This window comes from Pan troglodytes, chromosome 1, assembly GCF_028858775.2.
Source record: "Pan troglodytes isolate AG18354 chromosome 1, NHGRI_mPanTro3-v2.0_pri, whole genome shotgun sequence".
NCBI classification, from domain to species: domain Eukaryota; kingdom Metazoa; phylum Chordata; class Mammalia; order Primates; family Hominidae; genus Pan; species Pan troglodytes.
In genome coordinates, this window is record NC_072398.2 from 182,570,710 (window position 1) to 182,585,998 (window position 15,289).

General features: G+C 33.7%; 1 protein-coding gene across 10 annotated transcripts in view; it reads left to right on the plus strand.

The window, feature by feature from the left end:
• SPATA6 (spermatogenesis associated 6) overlaps positions 1-15,289 on the plus strand; it is a 171,980-nt gene that overhangs the window by 64,054 nt on the left and 92,637 nt on the right. For all 10 annotated transcript variants that reach the window (XM_009456997.5, XM_054670639.2, XM_024354281.3 and 7 more), the window contains 3 exon segments: positions 5,270-5,350; positions 9,513-9,806; positions 13,802-13,889. In XM_009456997.5, the coding sequence (XP_009455272.1) occupies positions 5,270-5,350; positions 9,513-9,806; positions 13,802-13,889 (463 nt within the window).

Genomic DNA, 15,289 nt, shown 5'->3' on the forward strand with positions numbered 1-15,289 from the left:
TTTACAGGCTCAAAAGTGGAAGGCACTTGCCTTGTCTCGATGAAACTTTGGACTGTGGACTTTTGAGTTAATGCTGAAATGAGTTAAGACTTTGGGGGACTGTTGGGAAGGCATGATTGGTTTTGAAATGTGAAGATAAGAGATTTGGGAGGGTCCAGGGACTGAATGATGTGGTGCGGTTCTGGGTCCCTACCCAGATCTCATCTTGCAGCTCCCATAATTCTCATGTGCTATGGGAGGGGCCTGGTGGGAGATGATTGAATCATGGGGATGGGTCTTTCCCACGCTGTTCTCATGATAGTGAATGGGTCTCATGAGATCTGATGGTTTAAAAAATGGGAATTTCTTTGCACAAGCTCTCTCTTTGTCTGCCACCATCCATGTAAGATGTGACTTGCTCCTCCCTGCATTCCACCGTGTGGAAGTGTAAGTCCAATAAACCTCTTTCTTTTGTAAATTGCCCATTCTCAGGTATGTCTTTATCAGTACCATTAAAAATGAACTAATACAATATCTATCTTAAAGATGTATTCTCTCTGGTACACTAAGAGCCTTCTTAAGAATGTTTACCTGTTGGTTCATAATAGTGAAAAATGGAAATAATTGATATGTCTGTTAGTAGGAGTTTAGATAGATTAGTTGTAAAACATGTATATAATGGAAATATATATTCATACACCTAAAATTAAAAGCTGCATCAAGTGAGAGCTTACTCTCTATCCTTTACTATAACTTCCTTCAAGTTCTGTGGATGATTTGAAAATATTTTATTGCTGAAAGTAAGTCTTCCATGCAGAGAAACTGAGAGAAGCCCATGCCATTTCAAAAGAGGAAAAGCAAAAATTGTCCAGCTTGAAATTATTTGGATAGACCTTTAAAACTAATTTTATAAAATATTGGAGTAGTCCGAATAAGGAGAGTGTTGATATATGAACAAATATAGTGAACTAAGTAATTTCTCCTGTAGATTTATGATATGCCCTATTCCAAGAAAAAGCAGCTTCATCTTTATGAAAGTATAAAAGTTGACTAAGTAGCAAGTCTATAAAACTATACTTTCTTCGGGGATATTTCAGTGTCCATTAGCATGCTTCTGTAGTATGAAAGTCTTCAAAGAGTATTTCAAGATCTGTGTGGAAACATACAGTGAACAAATAATCACATTTTAAAATTATGGTCTCTTTAATGTAATTTAAAATTCTGTATTATACCAATGTGGTAATATAAACTCAAGAGTATGGAACATTAAGAGGGATTTACTTTTCATCATTTAATTTGAGTTACTTTTGCATTTATTTGGAAGATGATGGATTATTAAAACAAAAATATATAAAAATTAGGACTTCTACAAATGGCAGTTTGAAGAGATTGAGAGTTCTTATAAAACTAGACAAAATTTTCACAAACAATGAATTCAGGATACTGGAAACTGACAAGTAAGGTAAGACGAAGAAGTTTTCATGCTTGAAAAACTGCTAAAGCTTTGGGAAAAACTGGCGAGACTATTAACATTCTTGCCTGGGATGCTCTTATATTCTGTTTGGTAAGTGAGAACTAAAGTTTATCTATTCTGGAGCTAGTGCAAAAATCAACAGCTTTGCTACCAGAGGGAACAGAATCAGTTTTGGGCAGTGGCACAAATAGCACAGCTTTGCCAGCTAACTGTGGTGGATTCAGTTGGAGCAGATGAAGAAACCCCACAGCTTTGCTAGGCAGAGCTCTAACTGGGGCAAGCATTACCTGCCAGAAAGTTGACAGGGAGGTCCTGGGAGTAAGGTAACAATAAAGGGCTGAGATAAACTCTCCACCTATTCTTGGCTGACTGTGAAACTGCATATCAAGGGGAGACAGTGAGAGCCCAGCCAAAAGTGAAAGCCAAGGGAGACTGGAGTCCTGGCTGCAATTTTGAATGATTTCCTAATCTATACACAGGTCATCAGTAGAGGGTAGGACTCCTATGGGTTCACTGGATGACCACTTACCTATGCATATGCAGGTGAGACTCCTAGAAAGAATCAAAGAATAGAAATACATAGAGCATATATAAACTGAACACCAAATTGGCAGTTCTAAATCTAGCCATATCTATCATTATATTTAAATACGAATAGGAAAAATGCTTCAATCAGTAGTTTGTTGCCCTGGCAGAAAACAGCGCACTCCTTCTGGGAATTCTTGTGATTCTGCATCATCATCTGTAAGTCCCAGGCTATGCTCCTGAAGCCTTTACTATGGCAAGGATTCAGACAACATTTGGGATTAAATTCTGGCACTTTCATGGATGAACTGAGTAACCTTTGGCAAAGCACCATAGCATGGCAATATCATAGGGTTTTTGGGTAGATTAATGTAAACTTGTAAATGGTTATAGCAGTGTCTGGCAAGTAAACACTCAATAAATGTTAGTGATATGATGATAGCTGTGAATATCATGATGGTGATGATGGAGTAGAGATGATGATAATATCTCCTGTTCTAGATTGTGAACTCCATAAAAACAGAATCTTTGACTTTCTCATCTTTGAATTTAACTCTTAACACAGTACCTTGCCTGGAGTAGGTACTTAATAAATGTCTCTTAATTAAATTGAATGAATGAATTGCATCTTGTTGTAGACTTCATAGATGAACTGACATTTAAAATGGTGTGATGATTAATCTTATGTTTCAATTTGTCTAGATTATGGTGCTGAGTTATTTGATCAAACACAAGTTTAGATGTTATTCTAAAAAGTATTTGATAGTTGTGATTAATACTTACAATCACTTGACTTTAAATAAAGGAGATAACTTTGAGATTACTTTGGCAATTTGAGTGGGCGTGATCTAATAAATTGAAGACCTGAAGAGGAAAATCTGAGGTTTACTGATGAACAAGGGATTCTTTTGTTTTGTTTTGTTTTGTTTTGTTTTGTTTTGTTTTTGAGACAGGGTCTTTCTTTGTCACCCAGGCTGGAGTGCAGTTGTGAGATCATGGCTTACTGCAGCCTTGACCTCCCACGCTCAAATAGGAATGTCTATAATGATTGTCCTGTCCCTGCTGCACATGTGCACCTTGGGCATGTGTGAGGCAGATAACTTTTCTCTTTAGGTCATATGTCTTCTGATTGTGAGAAACTGCATTTTAGGAGCTGTACATAAGGAACTACACCTCAGCAGCCCTATCTATACCAGGATTTTATTTAGATGCCAACATCCTGGATTTCAAGCTGAAGTCGTACAAGGATGAGACTTTAATTCTTTTCTTTTTTTTGGTAGAGCATGAATGTATTTTGCATGTGAGAGGAATGTAAGTAATTTGTGGTCAGAGAGCAGACTGGTGGTTTTAAACCTGTGCACAAAATTTTTGCTACTCCTTCATTGAAAAGGTAGCCTAACTACTCTGTCATTGAGTTTGGATTATACTTAGTGAGTCTGATGAATAGAATGTGGTAGGGATGACAGTGTCAGATTCTGAGACTACATCATTGTGGCTTCCTTCTTGCTTTGCTCTTGGATCATCCCCTTTGATTAACTAGAACCACATCATGAGAACACTCAGTAGCCTTTTGGAGAGGTTTATGAGTTGCTGAATGTTCTTGCCAAAAGCTAGAAAGGAACTGAGGCTTCCAGCCAACAGCCCTGGGAATGAACCTTCTTGAGAAGCAGATTCTCAAGCTCCAGTCAAGTTTTCAGTTGACTGCAGCCTAAATGACATCTTGACCACAATTTCACGAGAAATTTCAACACAGAAACACATAGCTCAACCTCTCTCAGATTTCTGACCCATAGAAATTACTTGAGATAATAAATGTGTACTGATGCTTTAAACCGCTAAGTTTCAAGGTAATTTGTTTTGTAGTACTAGGTAATTAACAAGTAGATATAGTGGATATCACGGATATCACTATGAAGATACGTTTGCAGAAGAACACACATTGAAAATGTAGCCTAACTACTCTTCTTTAGTGTAGACTGTAGTGATGCTAATGAATAGAATGTGGTAAGATTGACAGTGTTATATTTTCGAGAGTACATCAGTTCAGTCAATTGTTAGGCAACTCCGATTTACCTTTTCTTTAATATGTATGATGTTTTTAAACTTAGCTGGTCACAGACTTGATTTGTTGAGGCCAAATGTAGGTATTGAATCACAATTGCTTTTGCACCAACCTAATACTCTGGTCAATGTCTGATTTTTACTGTATTAGAATGAAACTGCCCTGGGCATAGACTGTATTCTTTAATGTTTTGGTGAATGCGTAATTGTGTGCTTCCAAATATTTTCACAGATACTTTGTGACTGTCCTTTTGAATTTTACCATTTATCTCTATTATTTCAAACAGTGTTCAAGGTGGTGATTGAAATGTTAGAAATATAAGCCACATTCATTTCTAGATACGAATGTAAGATACATTATAGGAAAAAATGTTGGCAGAATTAGTAGAGACTTATCTTTTCTGTTTTCAAGAACTACATGCCGAGGAGCTGGGTTTTTTGTTTTGTTTTTTTTAAAATTTTAATGGACAGGCCAGACCCACTGGCTCATGCCTGTAATTCCAGTGCTTTGGGAGGCTGAGGCAGGAGGATTGCTTGAGGCCAGGAGTTTGACACCAGCCTGCATGACATAGTGAGATCCTGTATCTACAAAATAATGAAAAAATTAGCTGAATGTGGTGGTGTATCCTGTAGTCCTAGCTGCTTGGAAGGCTGAGGGGAAAGGATCACTTAAGTCCAAGAGTTAGAGTCTGCAGTGAGCTGTGATGGCACCACTATACTCCAGAGACCTTGTCTCTAAGAAAAAAAATTAATTGAGTAATACTAATTGTATATATTTATGATATACAACATGATGTTTGATATATGTATACATTGTGGAATGGCTAAATCAAACTAACATTTGTTTCTTGACTATATAGTTAAATATGTCGTAAGTTGTAAAAGTAAAAAGCTGAAATTTATTAAGTATGTTTATATATTTATGGCTATAATATATCATAATTTAAAAATTTAAAACAATTTGACAGGGAAATACTTAAAAATGAAAAAATAGACTAATTATTTTATAAAAGTAATATAATCACTCATGATGGAATCATCAGCAGAGACATTGTTACTTGCTAACATTTAGCCATACTATGTTGTCTTTATCTTTAATGAAAAGTTCAAACTAACAGTGAAACAGCTGAGCTTTGACAGGTGTTTGTTACTTTAGGTCATATTCTTATCATTAATAATTATCTCTATTTAAATGGAAATGTCTAATAATACCCTCTTTTTTCTTCTCAGGGAAATGCTCCAAGGCTGGAATTTTCTACAACTTCAGTGATTACTGAATGTCTGATAAGTTCAAGGAAATGCCACACTCAGGTTAAAATTATTTGTATAAAGTATTTAATGGTTTAATTTATTTGGTCATATTTGTGGCCTTTTGGCAAGCGTTATTTATTTTGGCTGCAGCTCTTTTCACTTTTTGGGGGGTCAATTTTTAGTTGAAGTAAAACAATATAGGTATTTAGCAGTTTGGTTACATCTTAGTAAATGTGAGACTGAAGAGCTTGGTGTGTATGATAGAGGATGTCATCTTGTGATTATTATTACTACTATTTTTTTACTTCTTGGACTTTTTGATTTTAGTGCACAGAAATCAAGCTGCCATAAAGATGTTAGGATCAAGTAGTCTCACAGAGATCTAGGCTTCTTTAAATGTTATGGAAGTTACAGGATACTGCAAAAAGTTCAAAGGATACCTTTTTAAGCAGATGTTACCAGAGTTATCAGACTGGGATACTGGTGTTTAGTGAGTATGGTTTCTTGACTGTCTCTGATTTCTTGAGGGACTGTTGCTCAGTTTGGTGGCCATACTGGTGCTGCCAGATCAAGAGAATCTTGGACATTCCAGCCTAAGGATCATCTATGTTTTTGAAAACAGCCTTTAGTAAGCTGAGATATCTGGATCTAATACTCCATTTGTCTGACTTCTTGTTTTTCCTTTTTTTAAATATATTTTTGAGACAGGGTCTCACTCTGTTGCCCAGGGTAGAGTGCAGTGGCATGCAGCTTTGACCTCTTGGGCTCAAGCAATCCTTCTGCATCAGTCCCCTTAGTAGTTGAGACTACAGGTACATGCCACCATACGCGGCTAACTTTTGTATTTTTTTGAGATAGAATTTGCCATGTTGCCCAGGCTGGTCTCGAACTCTGGAGCTCAAGCAATCTGCCCACCTCAGCCTCCCAAAATTCTGGGATTGCAGGTGTGCACTTATCTGCCTGGCCTAGTCTGACTTATTACTGAGTCACCAGGGTGGCTTACTTCTTTGTCCACAGGTTATCTAATAATGTCCAGATATCATTCATGTGCAGTTGCATTGTGATAGGGTAACAGCGACCTATCTATGATGAAGAGCCAATAATATGTAAAGCCCAGAGGGCTCAAAAGGGCAGGACTGGGCTTATCGTGGAAGGAGTGGATTGTTCATTTACTGCATTATCAGTATTCAAGTAAATTTGCTGAGGATGATAACTGTGACTTAAGCCAAGAAAGGTAAAATATAGAATTATCGAGGGGAACATTCTTATTTTATTTAGAAAGATATTTAATAATTCAGAGTCAGGCTGTAGTTATTTATCTTTTAGATGCAAGCTGAAACACAGCTTTTAGAGCTCTAAAAACCTATGCTTGCCAAATGCAGAGCTATGTTATTGATTTGTTTTAGAGATGTGCACTGTGCACATTGTAAATGGTTAGATATGCTTTGCCTGGACTCAGACAGTTTTTTTTTCTTCACGCTGGAGTATGTTCTTCCAATAGATAGATAGAGAAGTCTTTTTTTTCTTTTTAACTTTTTGTCTGAAATATAGCATACACATAGAAAAGTACATACATTCTCAGGGTACAGCTTGGTGAAAGCCATTTCTAAATGTAAAACCATTACCCATTCATAGTTTAATTGTACTTATGAACTAACATTTCGCTCTGTAAACTTTTAACAAGAGTCTTCCATTTTATTTTTATTTTTATTTTTACTTTTTGACTTGGGATCTTTATTGAACAGAGATATGAGAGAAAAGGCATTGGTGTCAGTATTTAAGGAAATACATTTTCTTTAAATATTCTTTCTAGAAACAGACAGATCTGGGTTCGAGTTCCTCATAAGGCTGCTGTAAAGATTAGGGAATATATGCAATATGTCTAGCATGTAACATTATTAAAATGTTTTTACCTATTGCAAAGTGGAATTCATTATTAAATAGTTAAATATCAGTAGTAACTTTATGAATATAAATTTGTTAATCTGCTGTATCACATAGCTTTGGTTGTATTACAGACCTAATTAACTTAGTGACTTAAAACAGCAAGTGTTTCTCACAGTTCTGTGGATCTGCTGGTTGATTTCTTTAGTCTAGAATGGTTGGCTAGGGATGAATGGTTTAGGATGGCTTTACTCACATGTCGAACAGTGGCAGATGTTTTGCCCAGGGAAGGATCTTAAATTTCTAGTGATGAGCTTCATTTCAGCTGGGATGAGATAGTCCCATCATCTATCAGGCTAAGAATTCCAGCTCATTCATGTGATGGCAGGAAGGTTTTAGGAATAAGAGAGGATAAGCACTTTTGAAGTGTCTCTCCTTGTGCTGCATGTGCTATTTTCTTGTTGTCCAAAGCAAGTCACATGGTCAGTCCATTTTATAAGTGGTATAACACAGTCACTTTTTAAAAGTTTTACTAGGCATGAACAGGATCCATTAAGGAATAAGTAGGGTTAGACAGCATGCATTTGTAGTAGATAGTATGTAATTTATAACTTTCTCTAGTAGTATGCAGTATTAAAAGCTTTAATAAAGATGAGGTTAATTAAGATTTGATATAATCAGAGGTAGATATATAAGAAAGAACTTTACAGCATTGCTGAAATGGATGATTATGAGTTTAGTTGGGTCTGGAGGTAAGAGATATTAAAAATGTGTAAAGAACTTGGGGGAAGAGTTCTAGGGACTGAGGAGATGAGAAGGGCAAGTAACAGATTCAGTGAGTCAAGAAGTAGGTTGAGGAAAAGAGGTTTTGGTCAGCAAGGGATTTTCAGAATTGGGATGCAAGGGATCTGCATATTTATGAAATCTGAGATGGAGTAGAATTAGATAATTAAAACTGAAAGACAGAAACTCATGATTCCAAGGTCTTAGAAAGATTCATTGCTTGAATGTTTTAGTAAACTCAAAGATCATTTCTAGTGCTGACATTCTTTGCTTCTGTAAGTCTGTGATGTCACAGAGATGGGTAAAATGGATATGGTAGAAAAATTCTGAATTACTTTTTGAAATCATTGAACAAGGTGGAGAAGGTCCAGAAGCATACCACGAACTACAGAAGAAGGAAAGATGGAGTAATCTGATGCAACTGGTCTGTATGAAATGCATAGACCATTGCCCTAGCTGAAACTTACTTTTCCAATTAGGAAAATTAATTTTCTTTCCTGTGTATCCACTTAAAAAATTTGACTCTTCTTCATCCTATTCACATTTGTATTTTATTCACTTAGTTACCCTTAGCAAGTCAAGAGAGGTGTTGAGGAAATAGAGCTAGAGGTAGGATTGGTGGCTTTTAAAAGTGATTAAAGTTAGGAAGACATTTAAAAATTTTCCGCAGTCCATTTTCTTGAATTGAAAAGCTTCTTATAACTCTGGATAAAGTAGGAAGAAATATTATATTACTTGCTTGTAATCCAACTATTAAGGCCTTTATAAGGCAGAGATTATTTGAATAAGATGTTATTCTAATAATAAAAAGTTAGAATTATTAAATTTTAGCCTCAAAACTTTTAGACTGCTAACCAGTTTTATTAGATAAAATGTTACTAAGTTTATAATGCTTTTTATATTCCTAATTTTATAAAAATATGGGACCAGAATTAAGATGGTATGTTTATCTGTCATTGTGAAGTTACAGCTCGGAAGGGAGCTTAAAAGTGTGTATTACAATCCAAATAACACATTTCATTAAAATATGTATAGAGTTCTTTATATTTTTGTGTTATACATATATATATATAATTATAGCAGAAGGGATGAAACTTATTTTTATAGTTTTATCTTTAAAGATTTTGTAATCAACTAATTTGGCATGTATTTTTAACATTACTAAACATAGTTCTCTTATATAGCCAGTTACATGAATATTTAAATATATATGTAACCAATGTTTGCACTTTTTTAGTATACTGAAAAATAATTTTTTTGACTTTGTTTCTTTAATTTTTCAAGTGATTAAGTATCGGGCTTTAATTTTTATAAAGTCCTTGTTAGTTGGACTTAAGGAAGTTTGAGACAATGTACTTTAATAACTACTGCAGAAAGAGTTATCTAGGAGAATGTGGATTTGACTTATCCCAGGATCAGCACAGATAGGAAGGACTGATCTAGTTGGCTTTGATAGATTTTGCGTCTTATTTAAATTACTTTTTAATTTTTTCCCCACCAACAGGAATTTTAAAAATCCCCTTTGACCAAGTTAATTTTTATTTTTTATGTTTAGGATAAATTTATTTACCATTTGGCTCCAGTTGAAAAATCACATGGCAGACTGCAAAACAGAACATCAAGATCACAAAAGAAAAAATCCAAGTCACCTGAGAGAAGTAAATACTGTATAAATGCAAAAAACTACGAACAGCCTACAATTTCTTCAAAATCACACTCTCCATCTCCCTACACAAAAAGACGCATGTGTGAGCTATCTGAAGACACCAGGCGGCGGCTGGCCCATTTAAATCTGGGACCCTATGAGTTCAAAAAAGAAACAGATAAACCTCCATTTGTGATTAGACATGTATGTGTTCTCTTAAGCATTTCTATTTGAAACTGATCAGCTTTTTTCCCAAAAAAACTGTTATTCTGAAATATCTTTCAACTTCTAGCTTATATTAATAATACTTTTCTCTTCTGACTGCTACCCTAGCAGTCTAAGATGGGAAATTAATTTAGAATGAAAGAACTTGCTTTTTTTCAGTCTTCAGACCTGACAGAGATCAAGCTGTGTTATGAATGCCATGTTAAATCCTCTCAGTACCGGTTTCCTTTCTTATACAATAGATAGCATAATAACACTACCAATTGAACTTGGTTGTAATTGACATTAGTACTAAAATGGCAGAGTAGGGCTTTAAAAGAGAACCAAATATTCTTTATGAAAAGGAAGACCCTCCTTTTTTAAATTATAAAAATTAAAATGGAAAGTAAGTTTCCTTTTAAATTACATCCCTTGGGTAAACTTTGTATGATGGATCTTCAAAGCAAATTATTGTTTGATGGTTATGGGAAGGCCTTTGAAAGTGAAAAAAGTTCATTTAAGGGTAACCTAGTTCTAGTCTCTGTACTGAACTGTGCTTTTGATACAGTTGAAATTTAGAGTCTTGTGTTTATATGATTATCAAGTAGACTTTGGCTAAATTTAAGGGTTTATAATCAGAATGTTTAGGAAAGGACTCCCTCAGAATCTTCATAGTTTCCTGAATTTCTATGAAGTATTTTTACCTTAAAAGCAATTCTTTACTGAAAGCTTTCAGACTAATAAAAATATGGATTAATGTTATATATACATATATAATAATACTAAACCTCAAGATTTAAGTGCTGATAGAAGCAAAATAACTTTTTGGGATATCTATAAAAATATTTCTGACTAATGTCTTTAATTCATTTTTTCTAAATTCTAAAATGAATTCATCCAACATGTAAATATGCCCCTTTGGTGGTCCAATAACTTTTTGAACATACACAATCTGAAAGTTCAGATTTTCTTTATGATACCTTTTTAAAACAATTTAAATATTGTCTTAAGCAACATTTCATTCCACCTGTATTTTGACTATGAGTCGTTTTTTTTAACTCTTAAGTAACAGATTGTTTTATCATAAAAGAAAATTTATAGTATAATGGATACTTTTAAGTGGCAACATTTTATTGAAGTTATTGTGACTACTTTTCTCATTTCTACAGAATTTGATTTTAACTTTTGGTCACTTTTTTGTTGTTGTTTGACCAATATTCAGATAATATTTTAGTTGCATATTTGGTGACAGTTTTAGAATGCCTTTAATTTTAAGTCTTCCCACAATTACAAATTAAATTGAAAAGAAAGGATATACTATATTTTCATCTGAAGGAATAGTAACATTTTAATTAAAATGCTATGTACAAAAATAAACTGAAATATTTTAGGGGTAAGCCACATTAAAATTCTTTGGAAAAATAACTGCTTTTCTTTAAATGTTTGTTTTATTATTACTTTTTATGTCAGTGTTTAGAATGGAATAATTCTAATATTGCTTGATACAAACTTTGAAGTTTGTATTTAAATGGTTTCCCTCTCTAGCTTTTCAATAAGCAGAAATGCCTACTCCTAAGTCTATACTTAGATTGCTTACATTATTAAATAGGAAAGTGGATTTTCCGATTGTGTTTGTAAACATAGAGATTTTTTTTTCCTCCATAGCCATTCATGGTTTTAGAAGCACTTAGCAAATTGGTAACCAAACACAATTTTAACTTAATACATGCATATGCAAAATGTAACACTTTTAGGAGAGACATTGTAGTCAATGTACATGGTATGAAAAGTGATCTTAAAGAATAAGGAAACAGTTTTAAGAAATCAATTAGCGTGCTTCCAAGATTCTTTCATCTTAAAGAATAAGGAAACAGTTTTAAGAAATCAATTAACATGCTTCCAAAAAAACTGGTGCAATTATCCTAGACAAGTAAAACAGCCTTTTTATTTTCCATTTATGCAGAATAATATCTTTTCTTTTTCTATTGTGGTAAAATATACGTAAGTTTACCATTTCGAATTTAAAGTGTACAATTCAGTTGTTTTAAGGATGTTCACAGTGTTATGCAGCTATCTGGTTCCAGAATTTCTTCGTCTCCTAAATGGAAACTCTGTACTTATTAAGTATTCACTCTGCATTCCTTCCTTCCCATAGTCTTGGCAATCACTAATCTGCTTTCTGTCTCTATGAATTTGCCTATTCTACCATTTCATATAAATATAATTATACAACATTTGGCCTTTTGTGTCTGGCTTTTTTCACTTAGCACAGTGTTTTTGAGGTTCATCCATGTTGCATATATCAGTACTTGATTCCTTTTTATGGCTTAATTATATCCTGTTGTAAGACTATATACCACATTTTACCCATTGTGTGGGCTGTCTTTTAAAAAAATTTGTTTTTTTAAATTGTGGTTATATATATTATAAAATTTACCATTTTAACCATCTTTAAGTGTGTAGTTTAGAAACATTAAATATATTCATGTTGTTATACAACCATACCACCATCTATCTCTAGAACTTTTTTCATCTTGCTAAACTGAAACTCTGTGCCCATTAAGCAATAACTTTCCATTCCTGTCTCCCCCAACCCCTGACAACCACTACCATTCTACTATTTCTATGAATTTGACTACTCTTGGTACCTCATATTAAGTGTGATTATACATCATGTGTCCTATTTCGATTGGCTTGTTTAACTTAGTATAATATTCATAAAGGTTCATCTATGTTATAGCATATGTGAGAATTTCTTTCCCTTTTACCGTTGAATAATATTCTCTTATATGTATATACTACATTTGTTTGTTCATTCTTCTCTTGATAGACACTTGGGTTGCTTCCATCTTTTGGATATTATGAGTAATGTTGCTGTGTCACAGTGTGTACAGTGTGAATAACGCTGCTGTAAACATAGGTGTACAAATATATTTTTCAGGCCCTGCTTTCAACTCTTTTGGGTATATACCTAGATGAAAAATTGCTGAGTCATATGGTAATTCTGTTTTAAATTGTTTGAGACCCTGACATAGTGTTTTTTATAGCAGGTGTACCATTTTGCACTGCACACCAATAAATTCCAAGTGTTCAAAGTTATTCACATCTTCTCCCACACTTTATTTTCATAATAGCCATCCTAATGGGTACGTCACTATGATTTTGTGGTATCTCAAAATTACAGTGAAGTAGTATCTCACTATGATTTTGATTTCTGTCTCCTTAATGATTAGGGTTGTTGAATTTTTTCTTTTCATGTTCTTATTGGCCATTTGTATAACTTCTTTGGATAAATGTCTATTCAAGTTCATTTTAAAATCTCTTTGATTTTGTTATTGAGTTGTAGGGGTTTTTTATTCTGGATAATAACCCCTTATCAGATAAATGATTTGTAAATATTGTGGCTGATTCAATGGGTTGCCTTTTCATTCTGTTGATATTATTTTTTGATGCATGAAAATTTTAAATTTTGATGAATAGGAATTTTTTTTATACATTTGTATCATTCTTTTTACTTTTTATTAGGAAATGTGGTTAACTATTATTATATTAAGCTATAGATCACTGAGCATGCTGGGCTCTGAAAGCAGCCAAATAAAGACTGTTTGAATTCAAAATGTGCATGCTAAGGAGCTAAGAAGCAAATGGCTAGACTTTTAAAAATATGGCAAAGTATATTGCTCTTTTTTTAACCTTGTGATGGAAAGCAAACTAGGCACTGGAGTAATAAACATTTCAATTCCAAGTCTGTTCATTTTAAAGTAGGCACATATATATAGAATTAAAAATTTTTGAAGTTAAATTTCAATTTTATTTTGCAACGAACAACAAAATACTTGAATAAACTCTTTGGAACATGTCTGACTCTCATGGGCACCATCATGTTTCCCTGATTATATATGCTGTCTGTACTCTAGTAGTTTTTCTGGTACCATGAGATTGAAAGTCTAGGAATGTTTAAACTCTCTTTTACATAAAAATCCTGCTTCCTCTAGGTTGATCCCCCAAGTCCCAGGGCTGATACTTTATTGGGATCTTCTGGAAGAGACTGTGAAAGAGATGGATGGTCAAGGGTGCACAATGGTAAGCTAGAAGTTGTCTTTATTCATTGCCGTAGTTGCCTGAGCTACAATCAAGCCTTTAATTTGGCATCAATTAACAAAAACAGAATCTTTGTTACATTATTGGATAATATTGTATAATGTAGCTTTTTACAACTTGTATGTTGTAAAGAGTAAAAAGTAACTATATACTCTCTAAGATACTAGGATTTCTGTGCTACTATAAATCATTTCCCACCTTGAGACTTAGAATATATATATTAACATGTTAAAAAATGTGATATATTCTACTAAAAAATGACTTGATTAATTTACTTTTACTCAACATTTTATAAACTTGACTGTGGAACCCTTTTCTCACCAAGTAATTTTAATTACGTTGTTAGGAATGGTTTTTCATCTTTAGCCCTAGTAGTGCTATGGTTAGGTAAGTTGCTTCTTAAGTTCAATATGAAGATAATTTTTATGAAGGTTAAATAGTATTTTATAATTAAGGGTATTGAGTGTTAATATCTGTAGACATTGGCTAGTGAGTTCAACAAGTATTCCCTAGCAGCCTTTAAAGTTAATTTACTACATACTGAGAAAGTCATAGAGGAAGAAAAATGAGATTGAGTGAAAAAAAATAAAATCATTAATAGAATCATTACATTGAGTGAGCTTCATCTCTATTTCTAACCTGTTGTGTGTAATCTCTTATTTTTTTAATGATGAAATTAAATATTCTTTTCTGAAAACATGCAGAGTTTTTGCTTGCTTTTGTTTTTTAGCACGAGCAGGGAGATAGATGTGATAATCAACAGGTCTTTTATATCCACAATAGCAGATTATGTGAAATTAGAAACAGATGTTACATACTGTTTTCCCTCTTGGAAGAAGTTTATGGACATGGAAAATGAGCTTTAGGAACAAGCCGCTGTAAAGTAACTTCAATATAGATGTTTCTTTGGAAGATTTTTTGGCAACACTTAAGCATCTGGTTTTTCTTGACAATTACATATTTGCCAGCAGAACTGTTGTGGTTTCTAATAACTTTTAATCAAAGCAGTCAGTTGTCTATGTAGAGGTATAATCAGAGAGATCAATAATGAGTTGTTTTCTTTTAACTTTTTATTTTGATTTTGGCATAATTTCAGACTTATGGAAGAGTAATAGTAGTACAAAGAATTGCCATATAGCTTTCACTCAGAATCCATAAACAATAATATTTGCTTTTTCTTTCTCTTTTTCTCTTTCCTCTGTCTGTATATGAGTCTGTGTATAGAATTTTTTGACAGGGATATTATTATGGACTGAATTTGTATGCCCTAAAACTTCATATGTTGAAGCCCTAGCCCCTAATATGGTGGTTTGGAGATGGAGGCTTTGGGAGTGATTAGGTTTAGATGAGGTCCTGAGAACAGGGCCTTCATGATGACATTA